The sequence below is a fragment of the Nomascus leucogenys genome, chromosome 18 (assembly GCF_006542625.1).
Source record: "Nomascus leucogenys isolate Asia chromosome 18, Asia_NLE_v1, whole genome shotgun sequence".
Taxonomy (NCBI): domain Eukaryota; kingdom Metazoa; phylum Chordata; class Mammalia; order Primates; family Hylobatidae; genus Nomascus; species Nomascus leucogenys.
In genome coordinates this window covers 18689168-18715881 of record NC_044398.1, presented here as the reverse complement: position 1 = coordinate 18715881, position 26714 = coordinate 18689168, and the positions used below count along the sequence as shown (strand labels likewise).

Genomic DNA, 26714 nt, shown 5'->3' with positions numbered 1-26714 from the left:
TGATACAGATACATACTCGTTTGAGAACCTGCATTAGATTAGGCATAATGATCACATTCAGACCACCATTAATAAGAAGGTGACTCAGTACTTAAGTAGTACCCCATCCCTCTATACACACAAGAAAAACCAAGTGTATAATTTATGTCAAAAGTACTCTGGGACTCTAAACTTAATTTTCATTCATGTGTAAGCCTGAGGCTCGTTTTTTAACTAGTGAACACCAAACGCAGGTCAATATTATCCACAAGATGAATGATAACATGCAGTAACTCTATGTTCCAGTTTGCCTCCTGGTTATATCTGGTGTTATGACATAGTTATTCTTGGCACCTTTCTTTTCTCTCAAAAGGTTCCCAGTTTAGACAGTAAGTTATTGACTACATGCTGGGAGGCAGAGGTGGAAGGATCACTAGATCTAGGTCAAGCCTGCCATGAGTCATGATTGTGCCACTGCACTCTAGCTCGGGCAACAGAGCGAGACCCTGACAGCTCACTGCAGCCTCCACCTCCTGAGATCCAGTGATCCTCCTGCCTCAGCATCCAGAGTAGTGCCTCAGCCACTGTGCCTGGCCCACTCATCCTATGAATAAAAGATAAAATAAGGGCTGGGTGCAATGGCTCACACCTATAATCTGTGCACTTTGGGAGGCTGAGGCAGGCAGACTGCTTGAGTTCAGGAGTTCCAGACTAGCCTGGGCAATATGGGGAAACCCCGTCTCTACCAAAAATAGAAAAATTAGGCATGGGCCAGGTGCGGTGGCTCATGCCTGTAATTCCAGCAGCTGGGGAGGCCGAGGTGGGTGCATCACCTGAGCTCAGAGAGTTTGAGACCAGCCTGGGCAACATGGTGAAGCCCGGTCTCTACTAAAATACAAAAACAATTAGCTAGGCATGGTGGCATGCGCCTGTAATCCCAGCTACTCAGGAGGCTGAGGTGGGAGGATCACTTGAGCCTGGGAGGTGGCAATTGCAGTGAACTGAGATTGTGCCACTGCACTCCAGCCTGGGTACCATAGCCAGATACTGTTTCCCCCCTCAAAAAAAAAATAATTAAATAAAACAAGAGTAAATCACTCATTAATTTGGAGCTTTTTTCTTTTATAAAAAACAAAAATATTAAATAGGGCAGTAAAATATATTAATATTGAATCCTGAAAAAATCTCACCATTTCACTAAGCCTCATTTAACAAAAATAATTTGTGTTCTTACACAATATTTTTAATTCCAAAATAATCTGAACATAAAATTAGTGGGAAGAGGTCAGGCGCAGTGGCTCACACCTGTAATTCCTGCACTTCAGGAGGCAGAGGTGAGTGGATCACCTCAGTTCAGGAGCTCGAGAGCAGCCTGGCCAACATGATGAAACCCCATCCCTAGTAAAAATACCAAATTAGCTGGGCGTGGTGGTGAGCGCCTGTAATCCCAGCTACTCAGGAGGCTGAGGCAGGAGAATCACTTGAACCTGGGAGGTGGAGATTGCAGTGAGCCGAGATTGCACTACTGTACTCCAGCCTGGGTGACAATAGCAAAACTCCGCCTCAAAAAAAAAAAAAAAATTAGTGGGAAGAATTAAAGTGAGCAAAATTTCCTTCCATAACCCATAGCACAGCAGCTGCACTGCAGTCAAACAAGGAAATGTGCTGCATCTTACAAGTCCTTTAGAAAGGCCTTTTATGGTGCTTCTAATTACTGTGTACTTTTTTTTTTTTTTTTTTCTTGAGACGGAGTCTCTCTCTGTCGCCCAGGCTGGAGTGCAGTGGCATAATCTTGGCTCACTGGAACTTCCACCTCCCAGGTTCAAGCGATTCTCCTGCCTCAGCCTTCTGAGTAGCTGGGACTACAGGCGCGCACCACCATGCCCGGCTAATTTTTGTGTTATTAGTAGAGACGGGGTTTCATCACATTGGCCAAGCTGGTCTCAAACTCCTGACCTCATGATCCACCTGCCTTGGCCTCCCAAAGTGTTCGGATTACAGGCGTGAGCCACCACGCCTAGCCTACTGTGTACATTTCAATCCTTTGCCTAAAATCCCTACATGCTTCTGGTATGTGATGATGCCTGCTTTGATTCATAATCTATAGGATGTCACATCACTAGAAGCAAACTTACTTAATTTCTGACAATGAAAACAACCTCAGATTATCTCAGACCCACAAAAAAATTCAAAGCCACGTCACTGTTAACTTGTGGACTGCAAATGACTGATTAAAAATAAAGGGCATGCTGTGCTAGCAAGAGGCTTCATCAAAAGAAGCAGGGAAGGAGTGTCTGTTCTACTCTATGTATGTTAACATCAGAGTGCTCTGAAAGCCCTTCAGTATCACGTAAATCCCTGACAAAACATACAGTAATCATTGTAATATTTTTTGACAATTCTAGCCAGTATTTAGATCTATAGCTAAGGCTCTCAAGGGTCATTTATCACCCAGATCAGAGAAACTCATGTGGCCTGACCCAGCCAACCACTGAATGAACATACAATTATTTTCCTCTGGAATTGCCAACAATACCTATTTAGGTACCTTAAAAAAAAAAAAAATTAAGTTTTCTTGCTCTGTCGACTAGGGCTGGAGTGCAATGTCTCGATCTTGGATCACTGCAACCTCTGCCTCCCTGGATCAAGCCATTCTCCTGCCTCAGACTCCCAGGTAGCTGAGACTACAGGAATGTACCACCACACCTGGCTAATTTTTTTTGTATTTTTAGTAGAGACGGGGTTTCACCATGCTGGCCAGACTGGTCTTGAACTCCTGACCTCAAATGATCCGCCTGCCTTGGCCTCCCAAAGTGCTGGGATTACAAGCGTGAGCCACTGTGCCTGGCCAAAATCAATTTTTCTGTGCACAACTTGCTTTTTTCCTCAGTCATCTCAATTTGTACTTCCAAAGATATTATTTTATAAGAAATTTACCCCTAAGTAACAATGTGATTGAAAGGTTCAGTCTTTTTCTCTGTCATCCCAATTTTATTCTGATTTAAATTTATCTGGAGGAAAAAAGTCTCACAAATATACTTTATATAATGTTTCTTATTAACAATATACTCTTTTCAAGGAACTCTATCATTACTGTCTTTCACTATCATCACTGTCTTTTAGTTAAAAGTTTATCTTCAAGATTGTCCCTTGGAAAAAAAAACACTTTGTGGAAGGCCGGGCGCGGTGGCTCACGCTTGTAATCCTAGCACTTTGGGAGGCCGAGGCGGGCGGATCATGAGGTCAGGAGATCGAGACCACGGTGAAACCCCATCTCTACTAAACATACAAAAAAATTAGCCGGGCGTGGTGGTGGGAGCCTGTAGTCCCAGCTACTCGGAGAGGCTGAGGCAGGAGAATGGCGTGAACCCGGGAGGCGGAGCTTGCAATGAGCCGAGATTGCGCCACTACACTCCAGCCTGGGCGACAGAGCGAGACTCCGTCTCAAAAAAAACAAAAAAACAAAAAACACTTTGTGGGCCAGGCACGGTAACTCACGCCTGTAATCCCAACATTTTGGGAGGCCATGGTGGGTAGACCACTTGAGGCTAGGAGTTCAAGACCAGCCTGGCCAACATGGCAAAACCCCATCTCTACTAAAAATACAAAAAACTTAGCCGGGTGTGGTGGTGCATGCCTGTAATCCCAGCTACTCAGGACGCTGAGGCACCAGAACTGTTTGAACTCGGGAGGTAAAGGTTGCAGTGAGCCTAGATGGCACCACTGCACTCCAGGCTGGGGAACAGACACTCTATCTCAAAAAAAAAAAGAAAGAAGGAAAAAAACCATTTTCAACAACTGTTTCATCTCACCTTAAAGATGAAGGAAATATTTATATCATAATTATATAATAATTATAGATCAATCTCTAATCTGGTTTTGGAGAAGGTCAACAAGCCATATGACCACAAACAGTAACTTAAGACAAAAATTGGTCTAAAAGAATTTGAGGTATTGTAATCCATTTTTTAGTAATAGCCATGTGAATTCCATTTAGCCTAAGTCACATATAAATGGCACTTTACATTTTCATATTCATCTATTTGGAACACCTAGCCATTATTCTAACAAAATAAAACAAAATGAAATAAAATAAACTCTAGGCCAGGTGCAGTGGCTCATGCCTGTAATCTCAGCACTTTGGGAGACCAAGGTGGGTGGATCACCTGAGGTCAGGAGTTCGAGACCAGCCTGGCCAATGTAGTGAAACCTCATCCCTACTAAAAATACAAAATTAGCTGGACATGGTGGCAGACGTCTGTAATCCCAGCTACTTGGGAGGCTAAGGCAGGGGAATTGCTTGAACCTGGGAGGCAGAGGTTGCAGTGAGCCGAGATCAAGCCACTGCACTCCAGCCTGGGTGACAGAGCAAAACTCCATTTCAAAATAAAACAAAGCTCTAATACACCATATATTTATATGACAGTGAAACATTCCAGTAATGGATTCCATTAAGTTTTCTCTAGTAAAACTTGGAAGACAAAATGTCATTTAACTTTACATTCCTTTAGAGCAGGGTTTCTGAAACTGGACACTATTGACATTTTTGGCTGGATAATTCTTTGTTGTGGAGGGCTATCCTCCGCAACAAAGGATCTTTAGTGATATCTTTGGCCTCTACCAACTAGATGCCAGCAGCACCCACCTAATTGTGACACCAAAAAAACCTCATTAGACACTGCCAAATGTCCTCTAAAGGATAAATTCACCCTCTGTTGAGAACCACTCATACTTCCTACCGTTTTTATTCTACAGTTAAGTCACCTCATGTATCCACTAAAATTCTGAAGGAAGTACACAGGTTAATTTAAAAAAATATCTTTAATTAAAGAAGACTTAACTTAAGGCATCATACTGACATCTACTGGCTTGGTACTAAACTGTACATTTGACATACACTGCATTTTTTTTTTAAACCCTCAAAATTAAAAGCAATATAGATGCTATTCTGGGAAAGTAGAAAAATTAATTGAAAGCAGTAACATTGACATCAGGACAACTAATATTATGTAAAGTCTAACGCATACAAGAACAATACTAGTTCTCTATTGCTTCTTTCTTTCTGATATACTGTCTTTTGGATAAACTGAATTTTTTTTTTTTTTTGAGACGGAGTTTCACTCGTCACCCAGGCTGGAATGTAGTTGCATGATCTTGGGTGACTACAACCTCCGCCTCCTGGGTTCAAGCGATTCTCCTGCCTCAGCCTCCCAAGTAGCTGGGATTACAGGCACCCACCACCATGCCCAGCTAATTTTTACATTTTTAGTAGAGACGGGGTTTCACCATGTCGGCCAGGCTGGTCTCGAACTCCTAACCTCAGGTGATCCACCCGCCTTGGCCTCCCAAAGTGTTGGGATTACAGGCGTGAGCCACTGTGCCCAGCCTAAACTGAATTTTTAATGAATGCTTTTAGAGACTGATCAAGAGAGGTTTTTTGGTGATGAGTAAACAAAAAAAAAAGTTTCAAAAAACTTGCAAAAATTAAGCATCATGCTATTTTATGATTTTGACTGATATTTTAACAGATGCGCTAAAAATTTTAAAACCTAATAATTCTATAAATAACATTAAAAATTTCTAGGCATTTTAATAAAAGAAATTTGGTAATTAAATACTACAGTCAATTAAACTGATGAACTTTATTGGAGTTAAAACTATAACAAAGTTCATCCTAAAACACTTTGCAATGCAAAATTATTTCACTCAAGGAGTGTTTAATAATTTGAAGGCTAGGAATTACAAGCAATTTTCAAAAGCAGAAACTCACATTCATAAAACTTTATACATCATTTGAACTAAAAGACATACTACTAAAATCAAACATGCAACACCTTCAAACATTCTTATATCATGATTTTTATATATTACATTATTTAACACCATTCCTCATCACTACATGGATTTTATCATACACTTGCACCATTCTCCTTGGATTTTTGATCTTTGTCTTCATTCTTTACATTATCCTATAAGACAATAGAGAAGGAAAAAATACATTTTATTAGATTATCTTAAATGTTACTTTGATTTGAGAGTACAATGGTATTCAGTGTGGTATACTTTTTTCTAGTGATAAAGAACAATAAATTAATTTTAGTATCTTAAAATTAATGGTGACGAAGCATTTACCTCAATTCTACCCAAGAATAAATGGGGTCTAAAAATGCAGGGAATGGGGGAGGTGTGGTGGCTCATGCCTGTAATCTCAGCACTCTGAGAGGCCAAGATAGGTGGGCTGCTTAGCCCAGCAGTTAGAGACCTGCCTGGGAAAGATGGTGAAACCCCGTCTCTATTTTTTTTTTTTTTTTTTGAGACAGAATCTCGCAGTTTTTTTATTTTTATTTTTATTTTTTATTTTTTATTTTTTTGAGACGGAGTCTCGCTCTGTCACCCAGGCTGGAGTGCAGTGGCGCGATCTCGGCTCACTGCAAGCTCCGCCTCCCGGGTTCACGCCATTCTCCTGCCTCAGCCTCTCCGAGTAGCTGGGACTACAGGCGCCCGCCACCACGCCCAGCTAATTTTTTTTGTATTTTTAGTAGAGACGGGGTTTCACCGTGGTCTCGATCTCCTGACCTCATGATCCGCCCGCCTCGGCCTCCCAAAGTGCTGGGATTACAAGCATGAGCCACCGTGCCCGGCCTCTCGCAGTTTTTTTATATTTTTAGTAGAGACGGGGTTTTACTGTGGTCTCGATCTCCTGACCTCATGATCCGCCCACCTCGGCCTCCCAAAGTGCTGGGATTACAGGCATGAGCCACCGCTCCCGGCCTGAAACCCCGTCTCTAAAAAAAATATAAAAATTAGCTGGGTGTGCTGGAGCACACCTGTAGTCCCAGCTAATCAGGAGGCTGAGGTGGGAGGATCACGTGAGCCTAGGAGGCGGAGGCTGCAGTGAGCCAAGATAGCACCACTAACAATCCAGCCTGGGCAAAAGTGCAAGACCCTGTCTCAAAAAAACAAAACAAAAAACAAAAAAACACAGAGAAGTGAAGTGAATGGTTTAATTCAAATTTATACTCTGGATTAAAAAGAAATAAAAGTGAAATCTGCTTCAAGAAGTCTGTACATTTAAATCATGTTGACATTACAACTAAGTTTTAGAAAAACAACATCTTTTGGGAATCACTTTTTTTTTTTTTTTTTAAAGATGGGATCTAGTTCTGTTGCCCAGGCTAGAGTGCAATTGTGCAATCTAGACTCACTGCAACCTCTGCTTCCCAGGTTCAAGTGATTCCCGTCTCAGCCTTCTGGGTAGCTAGGATTACAGGTGCCGCCACCACGTCCAGGTACTAGGATTACGGGTGCTGCCACCACGTCTGGCTAATTTTTTTTGTATTTTTAGTAGACATGGGGTTTCACCATGTTGGCGAGGCTGGACTTGAACTCCTGACCTCAGGTGATCTGCCCGCGATGGCCTCCCAAAGTGTTGGGATTACAGGTGTGAGCCACTGTGCCCAGCCTGTGAATCACTTTTTACTAATCTCAGGAAGGTCAGAATGCTATCATTATTTGCTTTCAGAATAATCACTAAGAGCTTAATAACATTAAAATACATTAAAAACACCAGAGTTAGATTTTAAAAACTATGAAAATTTTAAAAGTACAAAATTTCTCACCTTCTTGAGAACAGTGTGGATTTCATCCATTACCGTAGATAAGTTTCTGATTGTTTTATTCAGTTGGTTTTCAAATTGTAAATTCATGTTTTCTGAAATCTTTAAGTTTTCTTGTAACTGACTAAGGTCCTTTTTAACTTCTCTGAGTTCACCAGAGAGGCTTTTGTTGGAATTCTCCAAATTTAATATGGTTTTTTCATCTTCATCTGTTTAAAAAAATCCAAAAATTAACATTTTACTCCCTAAAATTTCAAATTTAACTTTGAGGTTAAAATATTTAAGCTGTGAAAATAAAAAGCCGATAGAATTCCATAAAATGGCAATGTCTGTCAATTTCATTAGTCATAAAGCACACTGCAATATTCATTTATTTATGTATTTACTTTTGAGACCGAGTCTCACTCTGTTGCGCTGGCTTGAGCAAAGTGGCACGATCTTGGCTGGGATTACAGGCGCTTACCACCACACCCAGCTAATTTTTGTATTTTTAGAGACGGGGTTTCACCATGTTGGTCAGGCTGGTCTCGAACTCCTGACCTCAGATAATCCACCTGCCACGGCCTCCCAAAGTGCTGGGATTACAGGTGGGAGCCACCGTGCCTGGCCTGTTTCATTTAAATTTTTAACTTGTATTATTTAAAAACCTATGTTCTATTTTTAGATGACTGTATAGATTAGAGAACACAGACTGGTAAAAACTAAGTGGAGGCGAGGTGCAGTGGCTCATGCCTGTAAACACAGCACTTCGGGAAGCTGAGGTGGGCGGATCACGAGGTCAGGAGATCGAGACCATCCTAGCTAACATGGTGAAACCCCGTCTCTACTAAAAATACAAAAAATTAGCCGGGTGTGGTGACACGCACCTATAGTCCCAGCTACTTGGGAGGCTGAGGCAGGAGAATCGTTTGAACTTGGGAGGTGGAGGTTGCAGTGAGCCGAGATAGCCCCACTGCACTCCAGCCTGGGTGACAGGGCAAAACTCCGTCTCAAAAAAAAAAAAAAAAAAGTGGAACTAGAAGATGATTAAAAGGATGCAAACAGGTAACAATGAACCTGAGAATGCACAGGAAGACCTAAGATTCAGACAAAGCTAGGCAATTTTATAACCTGAACCAGAAATAATGAAAAGTAAACGTCCTTGCAGAGCGTGGTGGCTCATGCCTGTAATCCCAACACTATGGGAGGCCAAGGTGGGTGATCCCTTGAGGTGAGGAGTTTGAGACCATCCTGGCCAACATGGTGAAACCCCATTTCTACTAAAAATACAAAAAATAGCTGGGCATGGTGGCGCATGCCTGTAATCCCAGCTACTTGGGAGACTGAGGTGGGAGAATCACTTGGACCCGGGAGGCAGTGGTTGCAGTAAGCTGAGATTGTGCCACTGTGCCACTGCACTCCACCTGGGTGACGGAGTGAGATCCTGTCTTAAAAACAAATAAATAATAAAAAAATTTTAAAAAGTTCCTTATGTACTTTGATGAAAATATGTGGTATGCATATGCAAATGTGTACACAGGTACGTATATGTGTATGTACACACATACACATATACGTGTCTCAGCAGGCTGCTAAAAGTATGAACATATTCAATGCTGACCCTTACCTGTTTTTTCTTCTAGTAACTGCAACTTCTGTTCTACCTCAGCTCTTACTTTTTCGCTCTTTTCCAATTTTTGCAAGAGGCTTCCTACATCTACCATTGCACCATTGTACACAATGAGGCCGACATTTTCTTCCACATCCTTTGATTCCTGCTTTACTGTTGGTGTTGGAAGTAATAATCTGTTTCCTATAATATAAAATATACCATATTTTAGTAAGTTATTTTTCTTCTTTAATTACTAGTATATTTATTAAAAAGCAAAATCTTAATATGCTCAGACCTAGCATATCTTCCTGCAATGACTCAGACTCTTCATGGTTCTCTTCATCTTTTGAGGTGTCTGTTAATTTCCGGTAAAAGCAAGATTCACGGAGCACTACTTTATTAAGAAGCTTCTTTACCTGTTATGCATGCAAGTAAACAAAATACAGAGATGAAAATACATTTCTTGATTCTCTTAGAAAAACTATGTTATAATTTTCACTTTCTTTTGAGAAAGAGTCTTGCTCTTGTTGCCCAAACTGGAGTGCAGTGGTGTGATCTCGGCTCACTACAACCTCCACTTCCCAGGTTCGAGCAATTCTCCTACCTCAGCCTCCAGAGTAGCTGGTATTACAGGCACCCGCCATCATGCCCGGCTAATTTTTGTATTTTTGGAGAGATGGGGTTTCACCATGTTAGCCAGGCTGGTCTTGAACTCCTGACCTCAGGTGATCCACCCGCCTCAGCCTCCCAAAGTGCTGGGATTACAGGTGTGAGCCACTATGCCCAGCTGTAAGTTTCACTTATGATGGAAATCCATGGAACTGAGTAAGATCCAAGTTACTTTTGAAAAAAAAAAAAACTTCATTGTTAAAAAGTATAACACTGATAAAAATTTATGCACAGGGATGATTTATTACAGCATAGTTGGTAAATCCAATAAATGAAAACCACCAGCAATGGAGACTAGGTAGGTCAATTATGGTACATCTGTATAATGGGTACTGTGCAGCTATAAAAAGAATGAGGCAGGTCTCTATTTTCATGGTAGAATGTATCTATAGAATACTGTGGAATACTGTGAAAAAAAAAAAAAAACAGCCAGTCAAAATGTACAGAATAATTCCATGTTTTGTTTATAGAAATGGAACTGAGCTGGTTACAAAAAGATCTAGAATTTTATATATTGTAGTCCTAAGACATAGAAACAGAGGGAGATGGAGAAGGGAAGTGTTTTACAACTGGCTTGTGTTATATTGCTTTATTTTTGAGACGGAGTCTCACTCTGTCACCCAGGCTGGAGTGCAGTGGCGTGATCTTGGCTCACTGCAACCTCCGCCTCCTGGGTTCAAGAGATTCTCCTGTCTCAGCTTCCCGAGTAGCTGGGATTACAGGCGCCTGCCATCACACCCAGCTAATTTTTGTATTTTTAGTAGAGACAGAGCTACGCCATGTTGGTCTTAAACTCCTGGCCTCAACTGATCTGCCCGCCTCAGCCTCCCAACCTGCTGGGATTATAGGCGTGAGCCACCAAGCCTGGCCCTTATATTGCTTTAATATATCAAAAAGTCAACAGAGGTTCTATTAACTTTTCACTGGAACAGGTAACTTTTAAAAAATGTGTTCCTTTTAAATATTGACAAGATAGATTACCTGAGCCCGAGAAAGATGTAGTCCAAGAGTATAAAGTATTTCTTCCAAATCCTTTTCAAGAAGGTAACCACAATGACTTTGATCAAAATAAACAAAAGCCATTAACAGATCTCTGTTAATTGTGATCATTTGAGTCTTTTCTTTTTCCTAAGAAAATGGAGAAGTAGAAAACATAGTATTCAAATTTCAAATTTTTTACCCCCAAAAAGTGAGAAATGGAGACTGTGCATAAAATAGCAATAATCTAATAAGATATTTGCCTCATCCTAGCTAAAATGAGTTAATCTGGTATATGAATATGAGAGAAAGGAATCAGACATACTAGTTATCTGACATAGCCACAAAAAAACAACTGACAGAATTTTACTTAGTGGTAATATACATGTATAAGGACTGATAAACTTCACAACTGTGTTATGTTTAGATGATGTAAGATATCACCATATTATAAAGAATACAGTATTCAGTAAACACCTTATCTTTAGAGGGCCTCTCCTTGCAGTATCTGTTGATATCTCTTTTGTCATCTCGTTTGGTCATTTCTTCCTCATCCCTATCTGTAAAATAAATATAACAGTGGCAAAAAAGTCATTAATACACATACTTTCAAGTGGGCACAGTGGCACATGACTGTTATCCTAGCTACTCAGGAGGGCCAGGCGTTCGAGGGTGTAGTGAGCTATGACTGTACCACTGCACTCCAGTGTGGGTGACAGATCAAGACCCTGTCTTTTAAACAACAACAACAAAAATATAAAGAGAAAACCTTATGCTAAAACATACATGAACCTTGATAACAGGCTAAGTAAAAGAAGCCAGTCACAAAAAAATCACTTATCATGTGATTCCATTTATAGGAAATGTCCAGAATATCTACAGAAACAAGCAGACTAATGGTTGCCTAGGACTGAAGAGGTTCAGGGAAGATGGGGAGTGACTGCTAATGAATCTCTTTTGGGTTCTTGGTATGAGGGTGATAAAAATGTTCTAAAGTTAATTGTGGTGATGGTTATACAACTCTGAATATATTAAAAACCACTGACTTGTATACAGGCACAACTTGGGAGTTACTGAAGGCTCTGGTTCCAGACCACCCCAATAAAGCAAGTACTGCAATAAAGCTAGTCAAACAAATTTTTTGGTTTTCCAGTAGGTCAATTATGTTTACAGCCAGGTACAGTGGCTCATGCCTGTAATCCCAGCACTTTGGGAGGCCGAGCCAGGTGGATCGCTTGAGCTCAGGAGTTTTAAACCAGCCAGCGCAACATGGCAAAACTCCATCTCTACAAAAATTAGCCAGGCATGGTAGCACAAGCCTGTAGTCCCAGTTGCGCAGAGGGCTGAGATGGGAGAATCACTTGAGCCTGGGACGGTGAAGCTTCAGTGATCCATGTTCATGCTACTGCACTCTGGCCTGGGTGACAAAGCGAGACCCTGTCTCAAAAAAAAAAGTTATAGGGCCAGGTGCAGTGGCTCACGCCTGTAATCCCAGCAGTTTGGGAGGCTGAGGCAGGCGGATCACGAAGTCAGGAGATAGAGACCATCCTGGCTAACACGGTGAAATCCCGTCTCTACTAAAAATACAAAAAATTAGCTGGGCGTGGTGGCTGGCGTCTGTAGTCCCAGCTACTTGGGAGGCTGAGACAGGAGAATGGCATGAACCTGGGAGGCGGGGCTTGCAGTGAGCCGAGATTGTGACACTGCACTCTAGCCTGGGTGACAGAGCGAGACTCCATCTCAAAAAAAAAAAAAAAGTTATGTTCACACTATAGTCTATTAAGTGTGCAATAGCATTATGCCTAAAAAAAGTACATATATTAAAAGATACTTTATTTCTAAAAACACTAACAATCATCTGAGCCTTTGGCAAGCAGTAATCCTTTTGCTGGTAGTCTTGCCTCAGCCTGGGCAACATAATGAGACCTGGTCTCTACAAAAATAATTTAAAAAATGAGTCCGACTAAGTAGCGCATGCCTGTGGTCCCAGCTACTTGGGACGTGGCAGGATCACTTGGGTCCCAGAGGCTGAGGCTGCAATGAGACGTGACTGCACCTCTGCACTCAGCCTGGGTGAAAAGTGAGACCCTATGTGATGCTGTTTGATAGCATCTGACCCATAGAATAACCTCTTTTAAAATTAGAGTCAATCGCCGGGCACGGTGGGTCATGCCGGTAATCCTAGCACTTTGGCAGCCCAAGGCAGGTGGATCACTTAAGGTCAGGAGTTTGAGACCAGCCTGGCCAACATGGTGAAACCCCATCTCTAAAAACACAAAAATTAGTGGGGTGTGGTGGCGTGTGCCTGTAGTCCCAGATACTCAGGAGGCTGAGGCTGGAGAATTGTGTGAACCCGGGAGGCAGAGGTTGCAGTGAGCCGAGATCACGCCACTGCACTCCATCCTGGGCGACAGAGCAAGACTCCATCTCATAAATAAATAAATATATAAATAGAGTCAATCCCCTCCAATCCTGCCACTGCTTAATTAAGTTTACATAATATTCTTTGTTATTTCAACGTTAACAGCATCTTCACAGAAGTAGATTGCATCTCAAAAAAACAGTCTTTGCTCATCCATAAGAAGCAAACAATCGGCCGGGCGCGGTGACTCATGCCTGTAATCCCAGCACTTTGGGAGGCTGAGGTGGGCGGATCACGAGGTCAGGACATCGAGACCATCCTGGCTAACATGGTGAAACCCCATCTCTACTAAAAATACATAAAAAAAATTTGCCAGGTGTGGTGGCAGGCGCCTGTAGTCCCAGCTACTACGGAGGCTGAGGCAGGAGAATGGTGTGAACCCAGGAGGCAGAGCTTGCAGTGAGCCGAGATCACGCCACTGCACCACTCTAGCCTGGGTGACAGAGCGAGACTCCATCTTCAAAAAAAAAAAAAAAAAAAAAAAAAAAAGCAGCAAACAATCACCGGTTTAGTTTATCCTGATATTGCAGCAGTTCCATCACATCTTCAGGCTGCATTTCTAATTTTAGTTCTCTTGCTCTTTCTATCATACCTGCAGTTATTCCCTCTACTGAATTATTGAACCCTTCAAAGTCATCCATGAGAATTTTTAGTAGAGTTGGGGTTTCACCACGTTGGCCAGGCTGGTCTCGAATTCCTGACCTCGTGCTTTCCTCAGCACTCAAGAGTATGGGATATCCCCGGAGTGGGACCAGATCCTAGAACTTCAGAAAGTCATGGATGAGGCCAGACACGGTGGCTCACGCCTGTAATCCCAGCACTTTGGGAGGCCAAGGCAGGCAAATCATGAGGTCAGGAGATCGAGACCATCCTGGCTAACATGGTGAAATCCTGTCTCTACTAAAAACACAAAAAATTAGCCAGGCGTGGTGGCGGCTACTCGGGAGGCTGAGACAGGAGAATGGCATGAACCTGGGAGGCAGAGCTTGCAGTGAGCCAAGATCACGCCACTGCACTCCAGCCTGGGCAACAGAGCAAGACTCTGTCTCAAAAAATAAAAAAACAAATAAAAAATATTTAGCTGGGCATGGTGGCTGATGCCTGTAATCCCAGCTACTTGGGAGGATGAGGTGGGAGATAATTTGAGGCCAGGAGGTCCAAGGCTGGACTGAGCCATGATCACGCCACTGCATTCCAGCCTGCATGACAGAGTGAAACCCTGTCTCAAAAAAAAAAAAAAAAAAAAAAAAGAGTAAAGTGAAATTACTCTTTGATCCAAGGGCTGCAGAATGGACGTTGCAGCCATGAAACATTAATCTCCTTGTACATCTCCATCAGAGCTCTGGGTGACTAGGTGTGTGGTGTCAGTGAGAAGTAATATTTTGAAAAGAATCTTTTTTTCTGAGCAGATCTCAACAGTGGGCTTAAAATACTTAGTAAAAACGTCAGTTACATGATAAAGGAGTAAAAAAAATTCAGTAAAGCATTGCTGTAAACAGTTGTCATTCTCACTTTGTTGTTCCAATTTCTAGGGCACAGGTACAGTAGGTTTAGCATAATTTTTAAGGGGCTTAAGGTTTTTGGAATGGTAAATGAGTACTGGCTTCAGCTTAAAGTCACAAGCTGCATTAGCCCTAACAAGAGAGTCAACTTGTCCTTTGAAGCCAGGCACTGACTGCTCTTCTCCAGCTGTGAAAGTCTTACGACGGCATCTTCAGCCGATGGAAGAAGGCTGTTTTGTCTCCATTGAAAATTTACTTAGCATAGCCATTTTCATCAATTATCTTAGCTTCTACATAAGCACTTGCTGTTTCAATGTGCCTTTTTTTTTTTACCCGCCCCCAAGAGGAAGGGTCTTGCTCTGTTAACCAGGCTTGAGTGCAGTGGCATAATGATAGCTCATTGCAGCCTTAAATGCCGGAGCTCAAGCAATCCTCCCGCCTCAGCAACTACCTTGTAACTTGTACCTTATGGAGATGGTAGCTTTCCTTAAACCTCATGAATCCACCACTGGTACCCTGAAACTTTTTTCTACAGCTTCTTCACCTTTCTTAGCCTTTATAGAATTGAAGAGAGTTAGGGCCTTGTTCAGAATTAGGCTTTGCCTTAAGGGAATGTTGTGGCTGGTGGGACCTTCTATTCTGACCCCTAAAACTCTCTCCTTATAGCAATAAAGCTGTTTCATTTCCTTACCATTTGCATGTTCACTGGAGTAGCACTTTAATTTCCTTCAATAACTTTTCCTTTGCATTCACAACATGGCTAACTGATGCAAAAAAACTAGCTTTTGGCCTGTCTCAACTTTCAACATGCCTTCTTCACTCACCTTAACGATTTTTAGGTTTCATTTGAACACCTGAAGACCATTTTGGTTTCTTTCTTTGTTATTATGATTATTATTTTTGAGACAGAGTCTTGCCCTGTTGCCCAGGCTGGAGTACAGTGGCACAATCATGACTCACTGCAACCTCAACCTCTTGGGCTCAACAGATCCTCCTACCTCAGCCTCTAAAAGTATCTGGGACCACAGGTGCATGTAACTACACCCAGCTAATTTTATTTCTTTTTGTAGAGATGGGGTATCACTATGTTGCAGATGCTGGTCTTTACTCCTAGCCTCAAGTGATCCTACCTCTTTATCCTCCCAAAGTGCTGGTATTACAGTCATGAACCACTGAGCCCAGCCTAATAATTAATTGGCCTAATTTCTTTTTTCTTTGGAGACGGAGTCTTGCTCTGTTGCCCAGGCTGGAGTGTAGTGGCATGATCTCAGCTCACTGCAACCTGCATCCTGGGTTCAAGCGATTCTCCTGCCTCAGCCTCCCAAGTAGCTAGGATTACAGGTGCCTGCGACCACGTCCAGCTAATTTTTGTATTTTTAGTAGAGATGGAGTTTTCCCATGTTGGCCATGCTGGTCTCAAACTCCTGATCTCAGGTGATCTGCCCACCTCAGCCTCCCAAAGTGCCGGGATTACAGGTGTGAGCCACCGCACCCACAATTGGTCTAACTTCTTTTCTTTTCTTTTTTTTTTTTTTTTTGAGACAGGCTTACTCTGTCACCCAGGCTGGAGTGCAGTGGCGTGATCTCAGGTCATTGCAACCTCTGCCTCTCTGGTTCAAACGATTCTCATGCCCCAGCCTCCCGAGTAGCTGGTATTACAAGCGTGCACCACCACACCTGGCTATTTTGTGTATTTTTAGTAGAGACAGGGTTTTGCCATGTTGGCCAGGCTGGTTTCAAACTCCTGACCCCAAATGATCCACCCGCCTCAGCCTCACAAAGTGCTGGAATTACAGGCGTGAGCCACCGTGCCTGGCACAATTGGCCTAATTTCAATATTTTGTCTCAGGGAATAGGGAGGCCCAATAAGAGGGACAGAGATAGGGGAATGGCAGGTTGGCAGAGTGATCAGAACACAAATATTTATAATTAAGCTCGTCATCTTCCATGGGCACAATTCAAGGTGCACCAAAACATGTATAATAGTATTATCAAAGATCACTGATCACAGATCACCAAAACAGACACACTAATAATGAAAAAGCTGGAAATACTGTAAAAATTACCAAAATGTGAAAGAAAGTCAAAGTGGCACATGCTGTTGGAAAAGCGGTGCTGATAGGCTTGCTTGGCATAAGGCACTATCTTTGGCGCACAGTAAAGTGCAGTGCAAAAAAAACAAAGCATGCCTATATTTTAAAGTGTCTACTTGTATGGTATGTGAATTACATTTCAATAAAGGTGTTATTAAATAAAAAATAAAGAAAATGTTCTAATGGCTGGGTGTGGTGGTTCATACCTGTAATCCCATCACTTTGGGAGGGAAGCAGGAGGATGACTTAAGGCCAGGAGTTTGAGATCAGCTTGGGCATCATAGTGAGACCACATCTCTATAAAAAATTTTAAAATTAGCCAGGTGTGGTGGTGCACACCTGTAGTCCTAGTTACTCAGGGAACTAAAGTGGGAGAATCGCGTGAGCCAGGAGTTCAACGTGGCAGTGAGCCATGAGTGTGCTACTGCCCAGCCTGGGCAACAGAGTAAGACACTGTCTTGAAAAAGAAAGAATGAGAGGGAACTTCACCTTGGAACCTTGTCATTTACTTATTTTTGATGACTAAAAAATACTCACAATATAATCCACATTATTTGAGTATTTATATTGAGAGCTGTCACTTTCAAAACTGTCTTATCCGAAACTTGTATTTTTGAAATAACTTGAAATATTCAAGTAGTATTTGTTCATCACAGAAAATAAATCAATCCCACCACACAAAATGAGAGTAGTGATCATGTCCTATTTTTCCCCATATATACACACTTATCAACATTAAATTTATTTATAGAACATGCTATCTACAAAAACCCTTTAAAAATCTTTTTCCATGTCACTACACTTCACGTTTTCTTCAATGGGTGCACAGAATTTAACTGCATGACTATATTACCAAAGTACAATTTCATAATTCTCTATTCCTATTCAGACTGATTCCATATTTTTGTTTCATAATAAATTATGGAATGATCACTCATGTTGCTATTTTAAAGGATATGGCTAATTCACATTTCCAAATTTCTGTTCAGAAAAGGTATAACAATGTATAGTCCCAAAGAAGAGTGATGAAAGTGTAACTCCTTTTACCCTTGTTAAACTGTGTTATCTTTCATTTAAAAATTTAATTTTCATTAACTTGATAAGAAAAAGATAGGCCGGACATGGTGGCTCACGCCTGTAATCCCAGCACTTTGGGAGGCTGATGTGGGCGGATCACCTGAGGTCGGGGGTTGGAGACCAGCCTGGCCAACATAGTGAAACCCCGTCTCTACTAAAAATACAAAAATTAACCGGGCATGGTGGTGCATGTCTGTAATCTAAGCTACTCAAGAAGCTGAGGGCATAAGAATCGCTTGAACCTGGGAGATGGAGGTTGTAGTGAGCCAAGATCATGCAATGACACTCCAGTCTGGGCGACAGAGCAAAACTCTGTCTCAAAAAAAAAAAAAAAAAAAAAAAAAAAAGTATCTTACTGTTATCTGCTCTCCTAATTACTAACAAAATTCAACACCATTTAATATATTTACTGATACTGTATTTTCATGTTATAATTCCGCTTTTGTATTGTAAAAAGTGTAGTCTCAGCCAGGCGCAGTGGCTCACGCCTGTAATCCCAGCACTCTGAGAGGCCGAGGCAGGCGGATCACAAGGTCAGAAGTTCAAAACCAGCCTGGCCAATATGGTGAAACCCCATCTCTAATAAAAATACAAAAAAATTAGCCAGGTATGGGCCTGTGATCCCAGCTACTCATGAGGCTGAGACAGGAGAATTGCTTGAACCTGGGAGGCGGAGGTTGGAGTGAGCTGAGATCGCACCAGTGCACTCCAGCCTGGCGACAGAGCGAGACTCCGCCTCAAAAAACAAACAAAAAAAGAGTAGTCTCCAGGAAACTTAACAGGATCATGAGATATAAAATATGAAAAAAAGTGGTAAAACAGAAGCAAGCAGCAATTGGAAACTCCAGGGAAACAAACAAAAAACAACTATAATCCTATCAACATACATATGGAGCCTATTTAATTATTTAGACGGTTCCAGGAACTTGGAATATATATTAACAAAGAACACAGATAAAAATCTCTTTTTGTTACGTAACAGCTTTTATTCAAGTGTAGGGGTAGAGGGAGACAGGCAATGAGCAAAATAAAGAGTATGTAATAAAATAGGTCATAAATTCTATGGAAAAAAAAATAGGAGAGGATAAGAGACCAGAAAAGTGCAGTAAGGGAGGGCGGGGGATTGCAATTTTAAATAAAGCAGGGTGCATAGCAGGCTTCACTGACAAAGTGATACTTGAACAGACTTCATATATGAGAAATTAAGGAAGGTGGATCTCCAGGAAAGACCCTGCTAGCAGAAAGAACTGCCAATGTAAATCTCCTAACATAGGAGCATATGTGATGGGTCCACTCTTCTCAAGAAGAGGGGTTAAGAGATGCAACTGGAGACATGACGTGGTAGAGTCTTGTAAGTCATTGTGAGCACTAGCTTTTTCTTTTCTTTTCTTTTGAGATGGTGTCTTGCTCTGTCACCCAGGCTGGAACGTAGTGGCACAACCTTGGCTCACTGCAACCTCTGCCACCCGGGTTCAAGCGATTCTCCTGCCTTAGCCTCCTGAGTATCTGGGATAACAGGCATGTACCACCACACCCAACTAATTTTGTATTTTTAGCAGACAGAGTTTCACCATGTTGGTGAGGCTAGTCTCGAACTCCTGACCTTGTGATCTGCCTTCCTTGGCATCCCAAAGTACTGGGATTACAGGCATGAGCCACCACGCCCGGCCTTCTTTTCAAACAAGGTCTTGCTTTATTGTCAAGGCTGGAGTGCAGTGGTGTGATCATCGCTCACCGCAACCTCCGCCTCCCGGGCTCAGGTGATCCTACCAGCTCAGACTCCTGAATAGCTGGGATTACAGGCATGCGCCACCAAGCCCGGATAAATTTTTTATTTTCTGTAGAGACAGGGTGTCATCACGTTGCTCAGGCTGGTCATGAACTCCTGAGCTCAAGTGATCTGAACAGTGGCTTTTTTTTTTTGAGACAGAGTCTTTCTCTGTCACCCAGTCTGGAGTGCAGTGGTGCAATCTCAGCTCACTGCAACCTCCACCTTCTGTGTTCAAGTGATTCTCACACCTCAGCCTCTTGAGCAGCTGGGATTACAGGTGCGCGCCACCACGCCCAGCTAATTTTTTGTATTTTTAGTAAAGACAGGGTTTCACCATGTTGGCCAGCCTAGTCTGGGACTCCTGGCCTCAAACTATCCACCTGTCTCAGCCTCCCACAAAGTGCTGAGATTACAGGCGTGAGCCACCACACCCAGCCGGAATAGTGGCTTCTTCTATGAAGCAAAAATGATGGGGATACACTGGAAGAATTTGAACAAAAGAATGAAATAAATTCTAAATTTTGCGAAGACCATTCTGGCAATTGTATTGAGAAACTTTATTGTAGAGGGGAGGAAACACGGAAACAGGTTAGGGGTCTATTAATATAATCTAGGCAAGAGATAATGTGGCTTGGATTATAGTTAAATTAGTGGAATTCGTAAGAAGTGGACTGATTCTGGATAAGTTACGAAAACAGAGCAAATATGACTTCCTGATAGATTGGAAGTAGGGTATTGCAGAAAGAAAGGAGTCAAGGATGACTCCTGGGTTTTAGTCTCAACAACTGGAAAGATGGAATTGTCATTAAATGAGATGGTTGGCAAAGGCTAAGGTTGTAGGATTTGTGTATGTTTTCTTTCTGGTGAAGGGGTTAGCAGTTTAGCTTCAGATATATTGATTTTGAAATGCCAGATAACTAAGTGGAGGTGTCAAGTAGACAGTTCAATATGAGAGACTGGGAGAGAAGTCTGATATGAGATAGAAATTTGAGGCTTGGCACATCCTTGTAATCCCAGCACTTTTGGGAGGCCAAGGCAGAGGACTGCTTGAAGTCAAGGTGGTCAACACCAGCCTGGGCAACATACTGAGACCCCATCTCAACAAAAAATTAAACAGCTGGGTGCAATGGCATGCACCTGTAGTCCCAGCCACTCAGGAGGCTGAGGAGGAGGACTGCTTAAACCTAGAAGTTTCAGGCTGCGGTGAGCTATGACCATACCACTATACTCCAGCCTGGGTGACAGACCCTATCTTTTTCTTTTTTACAGACGGAGTTTTGCTTTTGCTGCCCAGGCTGGAGTGCAATGATGTGATCTCGGCTCACTGCAACCTCCGCCTCCTGGGTTCAAGTGATTCTCCTGCCTCAGCCTCCCGAGTAGCTGGGATTACAGGCAACTGCCACCACGCCCAGCCAATTTTTTGTATTTTTACTAGAGATGGGGTTTTCAATATGTTGGCCAGGCTGGTCTCGAACTCCTGACCTCAGGTGATCCATCCACCTTAGCCTCCCAAAGTGCTGGGATTACAGGTGTGAGCCACTGTGCCCAGTCCAACCCTATCTCTTGAAAAAAAAGAAAAAGAAAATTAGAAATTTGAGAATTAACAGTATATAGACAGCATTTAAAGCTAGGAGAATGGATGAAACCAAAATTAAAGGAGTGAAAGGAAAAAATAAACTAAGGCTGGGCTGGGGTCAGTGGCTCATACCTATAAACCCAGCACTTTGGGAGGCTGAGGCGGGTAAATCACGAGGTCAGGAGATCGAGATCATCCTGGCCAACATGGTGAAACCCCATCTCTACTAAAAATACAGAAATTAGGCTGGGCGCAGTGGCCCATGTCTGCAACCCTAGCACTTTGGGAGGCCAAGACGGGAGGATCACCTGGTCAGGAGTTCAAGACCAGCCTGGCCAACATGGTAAAACCCCGTCTCTACTATAAATACAAAAATTAGCAGGGTGTGGTGCCACATGCCTGTAATCCCAGCTACTTGGGATGCTGAGGCAGGAGAATTGCTTGAACCTGGGAGACAGAGGTTGCAGCGAGCCGAGATCGCGCCACTGCACTCCAGCCTGGGCAACAGAGTGAGGCTCCATCTCAAAAAAAAAAAAAAAAAAAAAGAAAGAAAAAGAAAAAGAAAAATTAGCTGGGCGTGGTGACACATGTCTGTAGTCCCAGCTACTCGGAAGGCTGAGGCAGGAAAATCTGCCCGGGAGGCACAGGGTGCAGTGAGCTGAGATCGCGCCACTGCACTACCGCCTGGTGACAGAGCCAGACTCTGTCTCAAAAAACAAAAACAAAAACAACAACAAAAAAAGAAAATAAGGCTGACAGCTGGAACACTAACAAAATGAGAATACGGTTTAATGATTCAACTAAAGCAGCAATAAAATAATAGTGGGCGTACAGGGGAGAGAGAAAATGGGGCTGTAAAAAGGGCTTAAGTCTTCATTAAGTAAAGCAAGTAATGAAGATAAACACTGCTGTATGAATATTAATGTCATTGCTAGTGAGTTATTATATTAAGGCAAATAAGAGGAGATATTACATAGTATTAATAGATGCTATTACGACCTTATTTTCTTAGGTGTGATTATGGAATTGTGGTTATTTCAGAACATGTTTTTTCCTTAGGCAAACTGAAGAATTCATATGTTAAATTGGGTTACAAAAACAAAACAAGACAAATATTAACAATTATTGAATCAAAGTTGATGGATACATAGGTGTTCACTGCACTATCAACTTTTTGATCTTTTCAACTTTTTCATTAAACAATATTAAAAACTGATATAGTAGAGAGAAGAAAATGTAGAGGCAAACAAAAAATACCGTAAGTAAAAGTAATTGCCAGAGACACAAACTGTAAAAAAAAAACAAAAAGAACTCTTATAATTTTCTCTATCAGAAAAATATAATTTTTTAAAAAGCCACAAATCTACCTGGAAAAGAACAGGTAAGGTATTCAGAGGCACTTTTTAGGTATTTGATCGTTGATGTCTATGGTCAGAGAATCCACTGTACAGTATTTTAAATGTCACCGCATGGTAACAAGGTCTGCGTTATAAAACTTAGACGAAAGGTATATGGGTGTTTATTACTATTAGCCTTTAAACTCAATATGTACTCTTTTGCATTATGATAGTCTTTGTTAAACAAAATGCCCAAATTAGTTTTAGTTTTTCTTCTTCTTCTTTTTTTTCTTTTCTTTTTTGAGACGGAGTCTCCCTCAGTTGCCATGGCTGGAGTGCAATGGCATGATATGGGCTCACTGCAATCTCTGCCTCCTGAGTTCAAGCCATTCTCCTGCCTCAGCCTCCCCAGAAGCTGTGATTACAGGTGCGTGCCCGGCTAATTTTTTGTATTTTTAGTAGAGAAGGGGTTTCACCATGTTGGCCAGGCTGGACTTGAACCCCTGACCTCAAGTGATCCACCTGCCTTGACCTCCCAAAGTGCTGAGATTACAGGCATGAGCCAGCACGCCCAGCCCCAAATTAGTTTTCTAAAGAATATATTTAGGACAGGTATGTAGCTCACACCTATAATCCCTGCATTTTGGGAAGCTGATGTGGGCAGATTCCTTGAACTCAGTCTTGAAAGACCAGCCTGGGCAACAGAGTGAGACCCCATGCCTATAAAAAATTTAAAAATTAGGCCGGGCGCAGTGGCTCAGGCCTGTAATCCCAGCACTTTGGGAGGCCAAGGTGGGTGGATCACCTGAGGTGGGGAGTTCGAGACCAGCCTGACCAACATGGAGAAACCCCATCTCTACTAAAAATACAAAATTAGCTGGGTGTGGTGGTGCATGCCTGTAATCCCAGCTACTCGGGAGGCTGAGGCAGGAGAATCGCTTGAACCCGGGAGGCGGAGGTTGCGGTGAGCCGAGATAATGCCATTGCACTCCAGCCTCGGCAACAGAGCGAGATTCCGTCTGAAAAAACAAAATTTAAAAATTAGCCAGGAATGGTAGCAAGCACCTGTAGGCCCAGTTACTCCAGGGACTGAGGTGAGAGGATCATACTGAGCCCGGCAGGCTGAGGCTGCAGTGAGCTGTGAGCATGCCACAGTACTCCAGCCTGAGTAATACAGCGAGAACCCTGTCTCAATTAAAAAAAAAAATGAGTATATGAAACATCAGGGACTATTATACATTTCTTTTTTTTGAGACAGGGTCTCACTCTATTGCCCAGACTGGAGTGCAATGGCACGATCTTGGCTCACCACAACCTCCGCCTCCCACGCTCAAGTGATTCTCCTGCCTTAGCCTCCAGAGTATATCTGGGATTATAGGCACGCGCCACTACCGGCTGGCTAATTTTTGTATTTTTAGTAGAAATGGGGTTTCACCATGTTGGCAAGGCTGGACTTGAACTCCTGACCTCAAATGATCCACCTGCCTTGGCCTCCCAAAGTGCTGGAATTACAGGTGTGAGCCCCCGTGCCTGTCCTATTATAGCTTTTATGGCACAGCTTAGGCACCATGTTCAGGGAAATTTGTTCCTTCAAAAATGAGACATAAGATAATTAGTAATGACTTAAAACAACCTTCTCACCTAAAAATTAGAAAAACTTTCTCACTGAAGAGTATATTACTCTTTCTAAAGAAAAAAATGTTAAAAGTATAGATTTCAGTGATACAGTGTCACCAAACAAAAAATGTATTATTAACTCTAAGAAATAATAAATTTCAATCATACCATCTTCTTCATCCTCAGCTTCTTCTGCTTCCATAGGGTCATATTCATCTTGATTGTTATCTTCTTCAGTTTCATCATCATCTTTAGAATCATCTTTTCTTTTATCTTCTTTCTATAATTTAAAATGCCTTTATTACTTATTTACTTATTTTTAGAAGATGGGGTTTTGCCATATTGCCCATGCTGGTCTCCAACCCCTGGGCTCAATTGATCCACTGGCCTGGGCCTTCTGAAGGGCTAGGATTATAGGCGTGAGCCACCACAGCCAGCAGTTATATTATTATTACATAATCATAACAATTATTATATATTATTACATATATATATATGGTTTGTTTTGTTTTGTTTTGTTTTGTTTTTTTGAGATGGAGTCTGGCTCTGTCACCCAGACTGGAGTGCAGTGGCACAATTTCCCTTCACTGCAACCTCCACCTCCCGGGTTCAAGTGATCCACCCACCTCAGCTTCCCAAAGTGCTGGGATTACAGGTGTGAGCCACTGTGCCTGGCTTAAAATGGTTTTAAATTAAGCAAGAAATCTCACCAAACATTAAATTACTAAAGCTGAAAAATAGTAAAATCCACTGAAGTTATTTAAAAGTTTTACATTGTAAATTACTATTTTTTTGTTTTTTGTTTTTTTTGAGACACAGTCTCACTTTGTTGCTCAGGCTGGAATGCAGTGGCACAATCTGGGCTTACTGCAGCCTCCAACTCCTGGGTTCAGGCAATCCTCCTGCCTCACCCTCCCAAGTAGCTGGGACCACAGGCACATGCCACCATGTCCAGCTAATTTTTCTAACTTTTGTAGAGAGGGAAGGTTTCACCATGTTGTCCAGGATGGTCTTGAACTACTGGAGTCAAGCAATCTGTCCACCTTGGACTCCCAATGTGCTGGGATTATAGCAGCGAGCCACTATGCCCATACTATAAATGTATAATAATAATTAGGCTGGGTGCGGTGGCTCACATCTGTAATACCAGCACTTTGGGAGGCTGAGGTGGGCAGATCGCTTGAGGTCAGGAGTTCAAGCCTGGCCAACATGGTGAAAACATGCCACTACTCAAAAAAAAACAAAAACAAAAACAAAAAAAATTAGCTGGGCAAGGTGGTGTGCACCTGTAGTCTTAGCAACTTGGGAGACTGAGGCAGGAAAACTGCTTGAACCTGGGAGAGGTTGCAGTGAGCCAAGATTATGCCACTGCACTTCAGCAAGCCTGGTCAACGGAGCAAGACTCTCAGAAAAAGGAAAAAAAAATTTTAAGAATAAAGTATTAGAAAACTACAACATGTAGATGCTCATATTGTCTTAATTTGAAGATCTGAATTTCTCATCTTTTTTTTTGAGATGGAGTCTCGCTATGTCACCCCGGCTGGAGTGCAGTGGTGCAATCTTGGCTCACTGCAACCTCCACCTCCCAGGTTTAAGCAATTCTCCTGCCTCTGCCTCCCCAATAGCTAGGACTATAGGCATGTGCCATCATGTCAGGCTAATTTTTTGTATCTTTAGTGGAGATGAGGTTTCACCATGTTAGCTGTGATGGTCTCAAAGACTTGATTTTCTAATATAGTAAAATCTTTCAGTTTGGCTTTTACATCTAATATTCTGATGGAAATCAACATCAACCTTTATAACCTAGAAGAGTAACTGAAAGCTTCTAAAGCAGGTTGTTATTACAGACCTTCCTTTCATCTCTATCTTCTTTTTTATCTTTATCATCGCCTGATTTTCTCCGTTTGGGTTTTGGCTCGTCAGTTTCATCATCTCTTTCTTCTTTTTTATCTTTTCTCTCATCTTTTTTGCTTTTTTTATCCTTTTCTTTTTTGTCCTCTTTCTCAGGAAGAGACAGTAATGATTTGTATATACGGACACCAAAATCTCTTTGAAGCATTTCATTGAAAAGTTCCGCAAACAATGAAACCTATAAAAAGATATCAACATGAACCTAGCCAAATTTCAACAGAATAAAGCTAGCACAGTAATTTAGCAAATAAAAACTTGCCACGTATAACGATTATGTAAACTTATCAAACTTTTTTATTTTTTTTTGAGATGGAGTCTCCCTCTGTCGCCCAGGCTGGAATGCAGCAGCACGATCTTGGCTCACGGCAAGCTCCACCTCCCGGGTTCACGCCATTCTCCTGCCTCAGCCTGCCAAGTAGCTGGGACTACAGGCGCCTGCCACGACGCCCGGATAAATTATTTTGTATTTTTAGTAGAGACGGGGTTTCACCATGTTAGCCAGGATGGTCTCGATCTCCTGACCTTATGATCTGCCCGCCTCGGCCTCCCAAAGTGCTGGAATTACAGGCGTGAGC

At 42.2% G+C, this 26714-nt stretch overlaps 1 protein-coding gene across 4 annotated transcripts in view; it reads right to left on the bottom strand.

Annotated features, from left to right (window-relative positions):
* Positions 1–4781: 4781 nt before the first annotated feature.
* The window catches only part of CCAR1 (cell division cycle and apoptosis regulator 1), a 74505-nt gene continuing 52572 nt past the window's right edge, over positions 4782–26714 (bottom strand). For 3 of the 4 annotated variants that reach the window (XM_012497025.2, XM_030799143.1, XM_030799144.1), the window contains 8 exons: positions 26078–26317; positions 24397–24508; positions 11311–11393; positions 10837–10983; positions 9482–9602; positions 9202–9387; positions 7599–7804; positions 5598–5948 (listed from right to left, as the gene is read on the bottom strand). In XM_012497025.2, coding sequence (XP_012352479.1) covers positions 5889–5948; positions 7599–7804; positions 9202–9387; positions 9482–9602; positions 10837–10983; positions 11311–11393; positions 24397–24508; positions 26078–26317 — 1155 coding nt within the window. In that variant the 3' untranslated portion in view covers positions 5598–5888. Of the gene's footprint in view, positions 5949–7598; positions 7805–9201; positions 9388–9481; positions 9603–10836; positions 10984–11310; positions 11394–24396; positions 24509–26077; positions 26318–26714 lie in introns of all 4 variants that reach the window. The other variant, XM_003258200.2, reaches the window with a different exon arrangement.